We start from the raw sequence: 15833 nt of genomic DNA, 5'->3' as shown, positions 1-15833 counted from the left end.
CAGTCATTCCCATCAAATCAACGTAGGTTGCCTGCCAACGATTTGCTTGACGACCGGCCACATCTCCACCTGGGCCTCAATAATACTCGATGCTAATCGCATGCCTCTATCAAGAATACTCTCCTAATCAAAGCTTCAGCCATTAAACACTCGACTATTCCTGCTTGTTCATAGATACCAGCAAAGTGATCCTTGATGATTCAACGATCAGTATAGTGAATTAGTATCCATCAATGAGTAGAAAATTATATTTTAGATCCAAGTTGATTTAACTGTCAATATCAAAGATCAGAGAAGAAATTGTTTGAATTAAAACTAAGCTGTAGAAGAGAATAAAAAGGAGAGTTTTCGATTGACGAAGGTAGTGTAAATAGAAAAAGCTATATAACAATAATTTTTATAATTCAATAACTTAAATGAAAATTTTAAATGATATAATAACTATTTTGTAACTTTTTAAGTTTAATGACTAAAATATAAAATTACTTAGTTTTTCAGTCCACATAAACAGGCTTTGCTCTTTACATGCACAAATGTGAAAGCCCAAAACCAATCACCACTAAACAGAAAATAAATCCATTTTATAACATGGTTTTTGGATTGGCCCAAATCTGAAGAATCAAAAACAAATTCCGACCAGAGGCGTTCTGTTCTGTTCTTCTATTTATTTTTCCCAATCGAGTGTACTAACAGCGCCTGCAATAGGGAAAACAAAGAAAAAAACCGAACATCAAAGATGAATACAGACATAACAGCTTCGGCCAAACCAGAGTACCCAGTTATAGATCGAAACCCTCCTTTCACCAAAGTCGTTGGCAATTTCAACACCCTCGATTACCTCCGTTTCACTACCATTACCGGCGTTTCAGTCACCGTCGGCTACCTCTCCGGTAACCTTTTTTTCTAATCTTGTAACATTGAAATGCATGTGGGTCTTTTCTTTTTTGATCTATTAGCATTTGAATTTGATTTAATTGGGGGAAAAAAGGGTTTTTGGTTCAAAGTTTCAACCTTTTTTTTTCTTGGTTGATGCAGGGATAAAACCAGGATTAAAAGGGCCTTCAATGGTGACAGGAGGGTTGATTGGGTTAATGGGTGGATTTATGTACGCGTACCAGAACTCAGCGGGTCGACTCATGGGATTTTTCCCTAATGATGGCGAGGTCGCTCAGTACCAAAAACGTGGACTCAAAAACTAGCCATTTCTCTCTTTTTCTATTCTCGTCTATTCACTTTTATGTTTTTAGGAAAATTTGAATAATCTTCATTGCTGTCTTTGATTTCATGTTGTTCATTGCAAGGCATTTGTATTGCTGCTGTACTCTTTTGATGCTTTAAAATGTGACTTATATGGGTCTAAGCTCCCACTGAAATGAGGTTGTCTTTGAATAACTGTTAGAAGGCACCAACCTTTTGATGCAATTGATTGTTTGCAGCATTAAAACGGCCTACTTTTGAGTTTTCTTTGCTTGGTTCGTGCTAGCAAGTTATGTCAATTTTCAAAATGTTCAGGTTACTTTTTATTGGCTTTATGGTTCGATCTTCCTCATTCCTTGGTTTGTGTTAGCAAGTCATAGTTGTTCTTTTATTGGCATTATGGTCCTATCTTCCTACATTCGAGTTTTCATTGCTTGGTTCATGTTAGCAAGTTATATCAATTTTGAAATGTTTCTGTTTCTTTTATTGGCATTATGGTTCCATCTTCCTACATTCAACTTTTCATTGCTTGGTTCGTATTAGCAAGTCATATTGATTTCAAAATGTTTTGGTTGTTTTTTTATTGGCATTATGGTTCCATCTTCCTACATTCGAGTTTTCATTGCTTGGTTTGTGGTAGCAAGTTATATCGATTTCGAAATGTTTCTGTTTTTTTTTTATTGGCATTACGTTCCATCTTCCTACATTCAAGTTTTCATTGCTTGGTTCGTGTTAGCAAGTTATATCGATTTTGGAAATCTTTTGGTTGTTTTTTATTGGCATTACGGTTCCATCTTCCTACATTTGAGTTGTCATTGCTTGGTTCATGTTAGCAAGTTATATTGATTTTCAAAATGTTTTGGTTGCTTTTTATTGGCTTTATGGTTCCATCTTCCTATATACAAGTTTTCATTGGTTGGTTCGTTGTAGCAAGTTATATCGATTTCGAAATGTTTCTGTTGTTTTTTTATTGGAATTACGGTTCCATCTTCCTACATTCGAGCTTTCATTGCTTGGTTCGTGTTAGTGAGTTTTATTGATCTTCAAAATGTTTTGGTTGCTTTTTTTGGTTTTATGGTTCAATCTTTCCTCATTGTGTGCTTCATGTTAGCGAGTTATATCAATTTTCAAAATATTTTGGTTGCTTTTTATTGACTTGATGGTTCCATTTTGGTCTGTCATCTAGGTTGGTTTTTAACAGTATAAATTGATGAATTGTTTAATTTAAATGATTAGTTTATTCTTTGATCCAATGTATAAGGACTAATTTGTCCATTTTTTTAGTAGAGGGAGTAAAATACAATTTGACTCCTAGTACAGCGGCCTCCATGGTACTTTTACCTTCCGTCTTTCCTCATTTCTTGGTTCGTGTCAACATATATAACTTATAGTTATGTGAATATTAGTTTCTTTTCGAGGGCATAGGTTAAAAGATTTGGGGCTTTTCAACTTACGACTCTTTGCGGTATTAGAATCTAAAGGATGTTCACCATCTTGATTTTCTTGAATTTCAGGTTCCTAGCTTCTTGTTATCACTTAAGAAGTATTCTGGTTAACTCTTTGGGCTATGTCATTATCGGTGTTGTAGTTTCTTCTTGGTTTAAAATTTCGTTACGCTTTCGGGGACATATAGTTCGGTGTCATGGATGCTTGTTCTTTTTTGTTTTTAGATAACAATAGTCCTCCCTGTATTCATTTTGATGTTGTAGTTGAGTTTTAGGACTATGGGTTGTCCTCGAAAGATAGGACCAGTAAGCTGCCCTGTAAGAGACAGGTACCATCACTAGTCTTTAATATATTAGCATGAACACCATTGGTTAAGCTTAAGTTGATATTTTAGGAGATTGTTTTGTAATGATTAGGGGTGTAAATGTCGAGCTTGAGCTATCAATCAAGTTGAATTCGAGCTTAGTAACACTTGACTTGAAAGGCTCCCAAGTCTTATCAAGCTTTCATATTTTTATATTATTAAATTACATTATTGCCCTTAATATATATTATTAACCTTAAGTTTAATTATCAAGCCAAGCTCGAGCTTGAGTATAAAAATTGGTAAACGAGTTTAATTGAGCTCGAACTCGAGTAGTTCAATTATATCTCGAGCTTAAAAAACAAATGTTTGATTGATCTTGAGCTGAGTATCAAACTTTGAATTTCTAGTCGAGCTTGAGCTTTGGCAGTATTAGGACTCGGCCAGAATACATCCCTGGTAATGATTGGTTTTGTGAACTTTCATGGTCTTAAATATGCACATCGGTCGCCTCCGGTTTCTGACACCATAGCTTTTGTCAATTTACAAAGGCGTTTCTTCTTTCTTTCAATGAATATTTTTGAAGGACTGAATCCGATTTAGAGACTCGATATCTGAAGATCGATGATCATGCCGAATACTTAGCAACTTTGACCTTGAAAACGGGCTGCACGTGGTGGCTGGTCGGCCGTAAAGTGGCAGCTTTTAAGCCCATAGAACCTATCTTTACTACCAACTAGAAACCTGTAGCCCAAGAATGAAAGAAAAAAACAATGGTGCACTTTTTTTTGTCCGAAACTTTTAGGTGTGTAACCGTGTGTTTAGTCTTACATTTGATTATTAGGAAACACACATTTTTTTGACAGAGAAACATTGCCTGATTACACTCGATGTCACTAAACTATTAATAAATTTATATTTTAGTCACTTAATTTTAAAAAATTATAAAAAGTTATTGAATTATTTAAATTTTTTTTAATTAAGTCATTAGGCTGTTAAAATTAATGTTGTATAGCCCTCTCAATTCACATCACTCAATAATAAAAAATTCTTCTTCCTATTTTCATATATAGTTTTGTTTTTTCTTTTCATGAAATTACTTTAAACATCACGAAACTAGGAATTAAAATGCAAATAGTTTTCTTCAATGATTTTTGACATTGAGAGTCAAATCAATTTGGATTTAGGATACGTTTTCTTACTCGTCTATGAATATTGATTTATCGTATTGGTAATTGAATTGTTGCTTAATGTTCATTGATTAAACTTTTTTTAAAAAAAATAATAAATCTAACAGTTTAATAACTTGAATAAAAATTTTCAAATAGTTCAATGATTATTTTATAATATTTTAAAATTGAATAATTAAAATATAAATTTATTAATAGTTTAGTGACTTTGAGTGCAATTTACCCATAATGTTAAACAAAACTAAGATGTTTAGTTGTAGTCCAATGCTTAAAGAAAAGGTGGTTTTAGTTCATATGGTGAGATTGAGTCATGGATGACGTGGCTCCCTTAATGTCGTTGCTGGGTTCAATTGGATTGAATTTAAACACTAAAAAACAGTGAATTAAAGTTGAACGAAATGTTTGCATCACTTTTTGTCTTTTTTAATTTTTTATTGTCTATTTCATATGCAGGGTAAAAAAGCAAGTGACGTCATCCCACCACCTTATGTTCCTCAACTTATGTCATGTTCTCCCTTTATTCTTTGTTATAGAGTAGTCATCCACGATTGAATCTTTATTCGATTAGTATTGATGTTGTCATCAATTATAGTAGAATGTCAGTTTGAGTGTGCTGAAATACATTATTCTTCTATTTAAAGGTTAAATAAGAACTATAAAAAATTTTAAACATTGTATAAAAAAGAGCATTAACTCATTTACTTGTATAACCTCATTAGCTCATCAATCAAAATAATTGACATTGTTAACTACTTCAATTGAAATGTCAACATCATTTTTTTCCTTGAAAACACCTCTCTCGATATAAAAATAACATTGTCAAAATTAAATTAAATCAACCAATCGAACAAAAAATCAAGAGTCAAATCGATAATATAAAACCAAAACTATAGCAGATTGCTACAAACTAATAATAAATAAGTAAATAGGTAAATTGTCAAAATAGTCAATTTTGTTTGCCTCATATTATATTTTAGTCACTTATTTTTGAAATGTTACGTTTTAATTACTTATGTTATTGTTTTGTTACGAAATGGCTACTCTGTCGTTAAGATCTGTTACCTTCCAAATGGCAGTACGACGTGACAGTGAATATGTATTTTAAATGCCAACATGGATGTCTAGTTGGGATGAGAAAAGTTAATTTTTTTTATAAAAATAGAATACAAAATTTTAGGTTGTTCAGTGTGAATAATTTAGGTTTTAAGGCAAATTTTGTATTCTATTTTCATAATAAAAAAAATTAACATTTCTCATTCTACCTAGACATCTACGTTGGCATTTTAAACCCATTTTAACTGCTACATCAGACTGTCGTTTAGGAGGTAACAAATCTTAACGGCAGAGTGACTATTTTGTAACAAAACGATAACAATAATGACTAAAATACAATCCAAAACAACCAAAAGTAACTATTTTAATAATTTACCCTAAATTAATATACCAAAAACATGATAATCAGTTATTTTGATTATTTCAATTAAATTTCATTTAATTATTTTTAAATGAATAACTTAATCATATACATCACACATGGGTCCAATAATGAAAATTTTCATTATTATTGGGTTGGGAAGAATAAGACAAAGGAAAAAGTATAAGAGATAATAAATCAGCTTTAATCATATAATATATTTTGCAGTCATAGGCTCTCTCAATCGTATTATGTTCATCAAATCCCCCACATGACGCACCATTGAGTTGTGTAGGTCCATTCTTGCTGACGCCAACTTTGTCTTCTCCTTAATTATTCTTCTCACAACTTCTAAAAAAAAAATTTAAAATTACTTTTTTTTTACAGATTTATCGTACTGATCCTCGAATCATCGTTTAGAATTTAGTAGCTCAAATTTTTTAAGAAAGAAAACTTACGAACCTAGTGATCTAAATAAAAACTTTCGAATAATTTAGTGACTATTTTATAACTTTTTAAAATTGAGTGATTAAAACATAAATTAAATACCTTAGATGTAATTTACCCTATAAATAAAATACAGCATGGTGGGTGAAGCAATACCGTTGATTGGAATTAGATACTTGTACCATAAGACTTATTATCAATTAGCCAATGCAAAATAGTCAACGATAAACCGTTGTATGTATATGGTGATTTTGGGAATATATCATTGTGGTAAAATCCTGCCGCTATTGATGACTTTATTACATCCATGATTTAATGTTGATGTTTTTAATATTTTAATTTTATTAAAAATTATTAAAATTATCGATTGAGTTTTAACTCGATTGGTATCGGTATTATTGTCAGTGTAGGAGGATTGTGTTTGAGTGCACAGAAACACATCGTCCTCCTATTTAAAAGTTGAGGTAAAACTATGGATAATTTTCTTTTTAGAGTTTACGAGCTATGGATAATAATAAAGACAATAATTTGAATATTTTAAATTTAATAAAGTGAGAAACTAATTTAGTTAAAAAATATATTTTTGAAAAATAAAATTAATTTAATATTTTCAACGCCAAGTGATAAGTAACTACTTACTTAGTCATATTTATTAATTTACCAAATAATTTATTGTACATAAATTTTCAGTTTATAACATAGAAAATAAAAAGTTGAAATAAATTATATTTTTTAACAAAAATAAGATATTTAAATTAACATATTTATCTTTTACCCAAAACTATTTAAAATAATATAAAAATATTATATTAATAAGATTAAAACTAATAAATAAATATTTTTTTAAATCAGTATTTGTTTTTATCAAACAAGATAATTATATTCAATATTTATATTTTACAATTTACCAAACAATTTTTCTAATATAAATTAAGCACCTATAAAATTTAGTAAAAAAAAATTCAACACTTAATTTTTGAGCACTTAAATTTTTAGTTTATCAAACAACATCGGAGTAAAATGTTACAACGACTATCAAACACAATTAATAAATTAAATGTTGAAAGTTCATTTTCAATACTTTATCAGCAACACCCTTATTTTTTAAATTTAGATTTGTTTCAATTTGATCCCTTAACTTAGATTCTATTCAAGAGTAATGATGTAGCGCTCTGAATTCTGTCATATCATCACCTGAAAATTAAAAAAAATCAAGTGATAACATGATCTACCTTAACAAAATTCAAGTTCAAGACGATATTGTGAAACGTTGCCAAAGTTTTAAGATTAATGTGGGCCAGAAAAGATTTAGAGACCAACGTAAGAAACATTAATAAGTTCAGGGGCTAAATATTAATTTATCCCTATTTTTAATTAATTAGTACTAATACCATTTTCCTTTTTTCCCTCAACATTTATCTCATTGACGTGTTTACTGTTCAATACAAGAAAAATAGCCCTTTTCGAGGGGAGAAAGAGAGCAAACACACATGTAAAAGGACAGCACTATGAAAAATATATGCACGAATTATAAAGTAATATTTGCTATTGGATCTCATAATCATCTTTTTTATCTTCAATATTTCAATCTCAAATTGTATGGTTTTGTTTGACTCAATACTCCATCCTCTCTTTATATTTTTATTTTATATTTATTTATTAATTTTTTACGTAAATTTCAGATGAAATTTTGGTACCTAATTGACTCGTAACACTAACTCAATAAAGAGTTTTAAGTATAGTATTCACGATATATTTATAAAAAATGATGTATAAAATAAACGAAGCTTTAGTTGAGATGGTAATGTAAAGTGTGGGGATATTTCTAAACTTATTTCGAGTTTAAATTATTTTTTTGTAAGACAAAAACACCCTCGTGATAAATGTTTTTACTTTGTAAAAAAAATGAGTTTTTGGTCATTTATTAACTAAATAAAACATGAGAGTGTTTTTGTGTCATTGATTTTTAATCTAGTTGGCTCGTGGCAACTAAGTTTTTAGTCATTTATTAATTGAGAAAAAACATTTACCACGTGATACACGAGGACCTGTTTATTAAATTAACTTAAAAACTTATTTTTTTTCAAAGTAAAAACATTCAGTGTACCGCATTACCTCATTCTGACATTCAGTTAGAAAAAGTGGGTTTTTAGTCATTTATTAACTAAGTAAAAACTCATTTTCTAGTCACCTATTTCTTTATACAATGGTCATAAGCTTTGAACTGTGGTCCATAACACATAGATGTGTTTATTAAATTAAAATTGCCAAAGTTGTTGCTATGAGCCAATTAGACTAAAAACGATTTAATGTATCACGTGTAACTCATTTTAACATACAGAAATTATTTTTTAAAAATAGAAATAGATGGAAATTTTATTGCTATTTAGTCTAACGTATATAGACTAATTTGGTCATTTTTTACATAGATGGGATATATTACAAATTGATTCTTAATACAATGATGAAATTTTTAATAAAAAGATCAATTTACTCTCTGATTTAATATATAAATATTAATTTATTTACTTTTTATGTACTAATATTAATTTTTAACCGTAAATATAAATAAATTTACTATTTAATATAATATATAAAAATTAATTTACGAGATTATTTGGCATTGCATCTCACCGTATTATCTCGAGGGGTACTATGATTCCAGAAGCACCTGATCTTATGACGATGACACGCAGAAACTAGAGAAGGAACCTGCCTACCATTTGCACGTTGCCACGTCATCTTCTCACATATAATATTTACAATTTGTTAACCTTCATTAAAAAAAAACAAATAAAATGATTATAATATGATAAAAACAAAAAAATAAAAATAAAATAATGATAAAAACACGTTCGGGAAAGTTAGGGTTGCTTCGGGGAATGAGCAACCTGTCTTACTGCCAAGTACCCAACTTCCTGGTAGATGCGGCTTCCTCGAAACCCCCCCTCAATTTGTGATAATTTACACAACTGCCATTTACTCATGCATTGCTTCCGCCCATGGTATTTTGTTGATTCAGGCGTCTCTAAAATCTGATGTTAACGTGCAGTTAGTTTATTATTTAATCCCATCTTCATGGCTAACGACATCATTAATTATGTCTTTTTTTAATATTATTCTTATTTTCGATACGAATTCAAATTTTTTTTAAGAAGGTAGAAATTAAATTTTAATTTTTACCGTAATAAAAATAAAATTTTATTATTTTAATAATTTATATGCTTGTAATTAAATTAATTTTTTATTATTTTTTAGGGGTCAAAATTTTAAAGTGTTTAAATGAATTTTTTTTCATTTTAAAAAGGGTCGAGCCCCTCCTAACCCCTTTAATTGAGGCCCGATCCTTAAATAATATTCGAAGAAATAAATTAAAAATTATGTATTTTATTTTCATTTTAATATTAATTGCTAAAATAAATTTAACATCAATTGTCAACACAAGCAAAAAAAAAGTCAAAATTTATGCTCTTAAAATTGAAAAAAATATTTTTATATTATACATATAACCCCTAATCATTGAAGTAGATAAGATTATTATTCGACCAATAAAAATGTAAATTGAATTAAAATTTATTTATTAATATTTTAATATTTGTAAATCAGTTATAAATGTTTTTAGCGACAAATCAATAGAGGCGAATCTAGAGGGGTTTGGCATGGGCCCCTGTCCCTCCTAAAATAAAAAATTATTATTTAAATCTTTTAATTTTTTTAAATTTTAAATTAATAAATGTAAAATTTTCTTTTGGTCTCCTTAAAATTATAAAAATTCGATTTAATCTTTTAAAAATTATAAAGATATAGACTATAAAAAATTAAAATTTCATTTGGCTCCCCTAAAAAATTATTTTGGCTTCGCCTTTGAAATCAATTATAAATTTTTGAGAGGTTAAAATGTAATTTTATCATTTTTGAGGGGATTGAATTGATAATTTCCCATTACAAGAAGGCTAATGCTCCTGCTTGTCCTTTAAATTATCTCGTGGATGTCTTTACCATTGTTGTTTGAATTGGACCGACCGGTCGATCCGTTTGATTCGCAGACTAATTAAATCATTTTTATTATTTTAACAATTATATATATTTTAAAAATTTATTTAATCAAACCGTATGAAGTATGCCAATTCACTTAAATTATATTTTCTTCTTAATTTTTCTTTAAAATGGACGGTGCTAAATTAACAGTAAGTAGTAAATAAAAAGTGAAAATTTCTTTTCCACATTGAAGCATATTCAATTGATAAAGTCGTCTTCTAGAATTAAAAAAAGGTCGTCAAATTCGAAGCCTTTTCCTATCTCACGCCAATTAGTTGTTGTATATTTTCGAAGTTGAAAATTAAAAATTGGGGAAAACTTGACTTATTATTTAGTCCAATTAAATTTTAATAAATATATAAATTAAAAATAAATATTTTATTAATTTTATTATTTTAATGACTGAACACAGATTTTAATAAATCTTATATATATATTAAATTAGACATGTGATATTGATCCAAATAAAAAAAATCAAATAATCTTAATATAAATTCAATTATATTTGGTTATGGTTTAGGGTGAGTTTGGACGGACAATGTACTTAGTTATGGTTAGTGTAAAAATAACAATGTTGGTGAAATTAAATACTTTAGCATGACACAAAAAGTAAGTTAAATGCACTGTATCCAATCGCCATCCAAACCCACCCTTAATCTGGTGGGATAGGTTAGTCAATTTTGACCTTTGCCAAAATCAAATTGATCGAAAAAACTGGCTTAAATATAATAAATATATTAATTCAATACAACTAAACCAACCTAAAAAATCTGGAACGGTTAATTGAAGAGATCAACTGAATCAATGTCAAGTCAATTTTGTTACTTTTCTTAATTAAAGTCGGTAGGGTCTGTTATTCCATGTTAAAATTGATTAATTTGGTTTGAAAAAAGAAAATTAATTGAACCCACGTATTAAACCGATTGCTCTCTTATGAAAGTTTGTGTATTACAAAGACTAGACTAAATTAATTATCAATTTAATCCTTATAAAATTAAAAATAATCAAATAAGTCCGTATAACAAAATTAAAATTTATTGTATAAAAAGATGTCTTAAAAAATATTATTTTTAAATTCCAGTTTAATTCCAATTTTTTTTAAAATTTTCAATTAGTAATAGAGGGACTGAATTGAATTTAGTCTCACACTCGGTTTGGAGCTGAGCGCACACGGCGGTCCACACGTTGTGAGCGAGTAAAGATTTTTTTTCTTTCACGCTCTTTTTTGGAATTTTCAGAGTGGCATTCGTGTAAATACAAAAGACTACCAAGGGCGTTTATTGGTAAATTAATCACACTCACGACTATATATATAAAAATAATGCAGGTGCCACCATTAGTTTTCCAGTGACCAGAACGAAAATCAAAACCATCCATCATCTTTAGATTAGAGACACAAAAAAGGGCTTTGACGGTTGTTGAAGAAGAATTTAAAAGAAAAAAAAGAGCTGCTGTTTTTTGACTAAGGTATGCTAATTATTTACTCTTCGGTTCATCGTTTTAATCCCTTTTTTTTGGTTATCTATGGCTGATGATAAGTTGTGGGGTTGAAAAATCATTGTTTTTTGAGCTCAGTTTGAAGTTTATGTTTCGTTTTTTTGTTCACAATTTATGATTTGGGAATATGGGTTAGCTCTAAAATTGATAAAAATGTTTTTTTTTGTATTTATGTTTCTGATGATATCATATCACCAACTTTTTTTTTTGTTAAAGTTCAATTTGAAGCTTATGTTTCGTTTTTTGTTCATAATTTATGATTTGGGAATTTGGGTTAGCTCTAAAAATAATCAAAATGGTTTTTCTTTTTGTGTGTGTGTGTATTTGTGTTTTTTTTATGATAATCATATCACCAACTTTTTTTTTGTACTTTTGGTAGCTTAGAAAAATGAAATTCTGGCATTTTTTTTTATGATATATGAAGTATTTGCTTTAGCTTTACAAGTATCCCCTAATAATAATTAAGAAAAAGAAAGCATTTCTATATGTTAGATTTAAATGAATCATGAATCTTGGAGCTGATCGCTCTTGTATTTAGATTGCTTGTTAGCTATGGCTTCCTTTTCTTTTTATTATTGCTTGGTTTTTCTCTGACTTTTTACCCCCTTTTTAGTTACATAATCTAATCTCTTTTATTTTTCTTGGATTTCTTTAAAACAGATTGTGATTGTCAAAATTGATGCTGAGGATCAAACAGATTGTGTTTTTGGTTAACGAGTGATTTTGCTTGATCGAGTGATTGTTTGCTGTTAGAAGACGAAGGTGTTACTAGTATTATCAACGAATTCTATCGAAAATCGAGCGCTTTATTGATAAGTGGGGTTCGGTTTAGATGCAAACGTCTCAGAAACACCAAACTCGGGTCAATATCCACAGATTGTATCACCAACCTGCTAAGGATGTTGATCAATTTTGCTTGCCTCATATTCAGATATTAGAGAACAATGCATGTTCGGATGTCGGCAGTCAAGGACCCAGTGTGTCCTATCAAGCCTACAAGGACCAGATTTTTACTCTGGAATCATCCACGGCGACTGCTAGTTTCGTTGCTTATGATTCCCCTTCTGCTATAAGTGTCTCGTCGAGCAGGAGTCCTTTCTCCCCACAAGGTTCCCAATCGTGGATGTCTGATCCTCATCATTCCCCCGACAATACACATGGATCACCGTTCAGTGGATCTTCTGTTGTTGATGATAGCAACGGATTGAAGCACAAGTTACGAGAGCTGGAAGTCTCGTTGTTGGGGCCTGAATCGGATATTATAGACAGCTGCAATTGTTGCTTTACTAGTGGAGCTCACCAAGCTGCTTCAATGGCAGGCTTGAACCACGAGCAACTGGTGGACATGATTCCTAGATTAGACTTGAAGGAGGTGCTTATTGCTTGTGGTCAAGCGCTTTACGACAATGACATGTCGAGAGTGGCAGGTTTAATGCATGTATTGGAGAAAATGGTTTCAGTATGTGGGGAACCACTCCAACGATTGGGCGCTTATGTTCTTGAAGGGCTTAGAGCGAGGTTGGAATCATCGGGGAGTAATATCTACAAAGCCTTAAAATGTCAAGAACCTACAAGCTCGGAACTAATGTCTTACATGCATATTCTCTTTCGAATCTGCCCGTACTACAAGTTTGCATACACATCAGCTAATGCTGTCATCAAGGAAGTCATGGAATACGAGCAGAGAATTCATATCATTGATTTCCAAATAGCACAGGGTACCCAATGGATGTACCTTATTGCAGCTCTTTCAAAACGCCCTGGTGGGCCCCCATTTATCCGTGTAACTGGTATTGATGATTCTCAGTCAAATCATGCTCGAGGCGGGGGACTTAGTATTGTGGGGCAGAAACTATCAGAATTTGCTAAGTCGTACAATGTGCCATTCGAGTTTCATGATACTAGCGTGTCTACTTCCGAGATTCAAGTACAGAATCTCAACATTTGTCCCGGGGAAGCCCTAGCCGTGAATTTCCCTTATGTATTGCATCACATGCCAGACGAGAGCGTAACCATCTCGAACCACAGAGACCGATTGTTGAGATTGGTGAAGAGTTTGTCCCCCAAAGTTGTCACACTTGTTGAGCAAGAGTCTAACACCAACACATCCCCCTTTTTTTCTCGGTACATCGAGACACTTGATTATTACACAGCTATGTTCGAATCCATAGACGTAGCTTGTCCAAGAGATGACAAGCAAAGGATCAGTGCGGAACAGCATTGCGTGGCTCGGGATATTGTGAATATGATTGCTTGTGAAGGGCAAGAAAGGGTGGAAAGACACGAACTTCTCGGAAAATGGAGGTCGAGATTTATGATGGCCGGCTTTTCTCCATATCCGTTGAGTTCTTTGGTCACACTAGCGGTACGAGATATGTTAAAAGAATATAACAACAACTATAGACTTGTAGAGAGAGAAGGGTCTCTCTATCTAGGGTGGATAAACAGAGCCATGGCAACCTCTTCTGCATGGAGGTGAAAAAAGCATGGAGGAATCTGTAAATTCTACCCAAATACCCTTTTTTTTCTTCTTAATTTATAGCATCAACCTTTAGTGTGTGTGCTGTAAATTTATAGAAAAATATGAGCTTAGCTTTGTGTTGTTTTTTTAGGCAAAGGGACTGAATTGCAAAAATCACAGTGTACATTTCTTATGAAACAGCTTTGAGCAGATTTTAGTCACTTTGTGGACATTGGCTCACATCAATCAGTGAATCAGTTCATATACTATCACCTGTTTTTAATAGGAAATGACTGACGAATTTTTTTCGGTATTTTCTCAAAAGACTCCCTTTCTGTCTCTTTTTCAAGTGGTTCTCTCTGCGCTGACTCCTCCACAGCTCTATAATTTCAAGTTGGTCATGGCACCCATCAGCAGTATGGGAACCGGACTCGGGCCACCACAGTTGGATTTGGTGATGTTTCACAGCTTCCATTGCTTTAGACTCTAGTTCTGAAGGTTGTTGAGCTTCGTTGGAGTATGGCTCTATCGTTACATGGTCGTGCGCGGTTTTGTGGGTTCCTCCTCGATGGCCTAAAACCATGAACAAGGCATCTCTTATTGAGGCCTGTAGTTGCGGTTTTGATCTCTTCTCCTTTTCCTTCGGTTTTTGTATGATCATGGTTTTGGACTCTATGGTTAGTTATAGGTAAACCTAAAGCCTTTTGTTGGGGTTGGGACTATCGCACCACGATCGTAGTTGTTCCTAGCTTTGAGCTGTATTTGTCTTGTCTTGTATTCGGAACAACTTTTCCTTTTTTGGGACTATCCCTAAGCGCCATTAGTCGTTTGTACGGTTTCCTTTGAATGGAAACAACAAAAATAAATATCATCTCGTCTAATAAGTGGTGGAGAAGAGCCCCAAATATAGTGATCATGTTATGCTTGGGGAGAGATCCATTTACATATGTATAAAACAAAAATGATTTTATACTCTTTCGTATCTCTTTATATGTATGGGAGAGTAATTTTCGGTTAAAATCAAGAAAATCGACTTAACTAATTTCGATTTGGCCCTTTTTTAGGTTATAAATTCGGTTTAAATAGTTATTTCGATGGATTATCGGTTCTTAAATTTTTTAACCGACTTGACCTAAAAATCTATTTAATTTAATGTAGTTCTAATTATTTATAATTGAGCTTTAATTTGGTTGAGTCAATTTTTGTAGATTATGGTAAGTCAATTTAATAAAAAACCAATTAAAAAAATTGAATGTTTTCCCTAATTTTTATAGATAACGTATGTCAAATTTGATGTAAATTAAAAAGTTTTTAAGTATTTATTTTATGTTAAAAAACTCTTAACCGTTTAATAAATATTAATATATATATAATCTTTTTTTGAATAAAAGTTGAGCTTATATATAATTGGAAACGACAATATATTACACAAAGACATAAACAGACTGCAATTAAAAAACTAAAGAAAGTCCTAAACAAGAAAAAGATGACAGTTACTACATCCTACCCAGAATCAAAGTAAAAACGAAAGAAAAACCTAGTCACCTCTGTGGAGCCCTAGTTTCGAAAATCAAAGAAACCGTTGAAATGCCTAGTTCCAGAGGAAGAAAAACCCTGCCGTCTAAAGTACCAATCCCCTCCACCATCATGATTGTGGAGAAATCATTCGTCCAACATGTAACGATTCCGCATATACCACACACATATATAATATTTTAAATAAATATGATAAAAATATCAGATTAATTTAAAAATTTACATAATAATTAAATTATTAAAATATTAATTATACAATTAAATTATTAAGATATTAATCATATAAAAAATTACGAATATTGA

At 31.1% G+C, this 15833-nt stretch overlaps 2 protein-coding genes across 2 annotated transcripts; both read left to right on the top strand.

The window, feature by feature from the left end:
• The first annotated feature begins 598 nt into the window (after positions 1-598).
• On the top strand, positions 599-1373 carry LOC107960158 (NADH-ubiquinone oxidoreductase 20.9 kDa subunit). The gene is made up of 2 exons (XM_016896438.2): positions 599-890; positions 1036-1373. The coding sequence occupies exons 1-2, from the start codon at positions 737-739 to the stop codon at positions 1197-1199; spliced, it is 318 nt and encodes a 105-aa protein (XP_016751927.1). The 5' UTR covers positions 599-736; the 3' UTR covers positions 1200-1373.
• A 9988-nt stretch (positions 1374-11361) lies between these two features.
• Positions 11362-14215, top strand: LOC107960159 (scarecrow-like protein 13). Its single transcript, XM_016896439.2, has 2 exons — positions 11362-11503; positions 12194-14215. Exon 2 carries the CDS (start codon positions 12366-12368, stop codon positions 14010-14012), a length of 1647 nt encoding a protein of 548 aa, XP_016751928.2. The 5' UTR covers positions 11362-11503; positions 12194-12365; the 3' UTR covers positions 14013-14215.
• The last annotated feature ends 1618 nt before the right edge of the window (positions 14216-15833 follow it).

This window comes from Gossypium hirsutum, chromosome A06 (assembly GCF_007990345.1).
Source record: "Gossypium hirsutum isolate 1008001.06 chromosome A06, Gossypium_hirsutum_v2.1, whole genome shotgun sequence".
In the NCBI taxonomy this organism is placed as follows: domain Eukaryota; kingdom Viridiplantae; phylum Streptophyta; class Magnoliopsida; order Malvales; family Malvaceae; genus Gossypium; species Gossypium hirsutum.
Note: the sequence above shows the minus strand (reverse complement) of the source record. Positions and strands in the feature narration are given on the sequence as shown.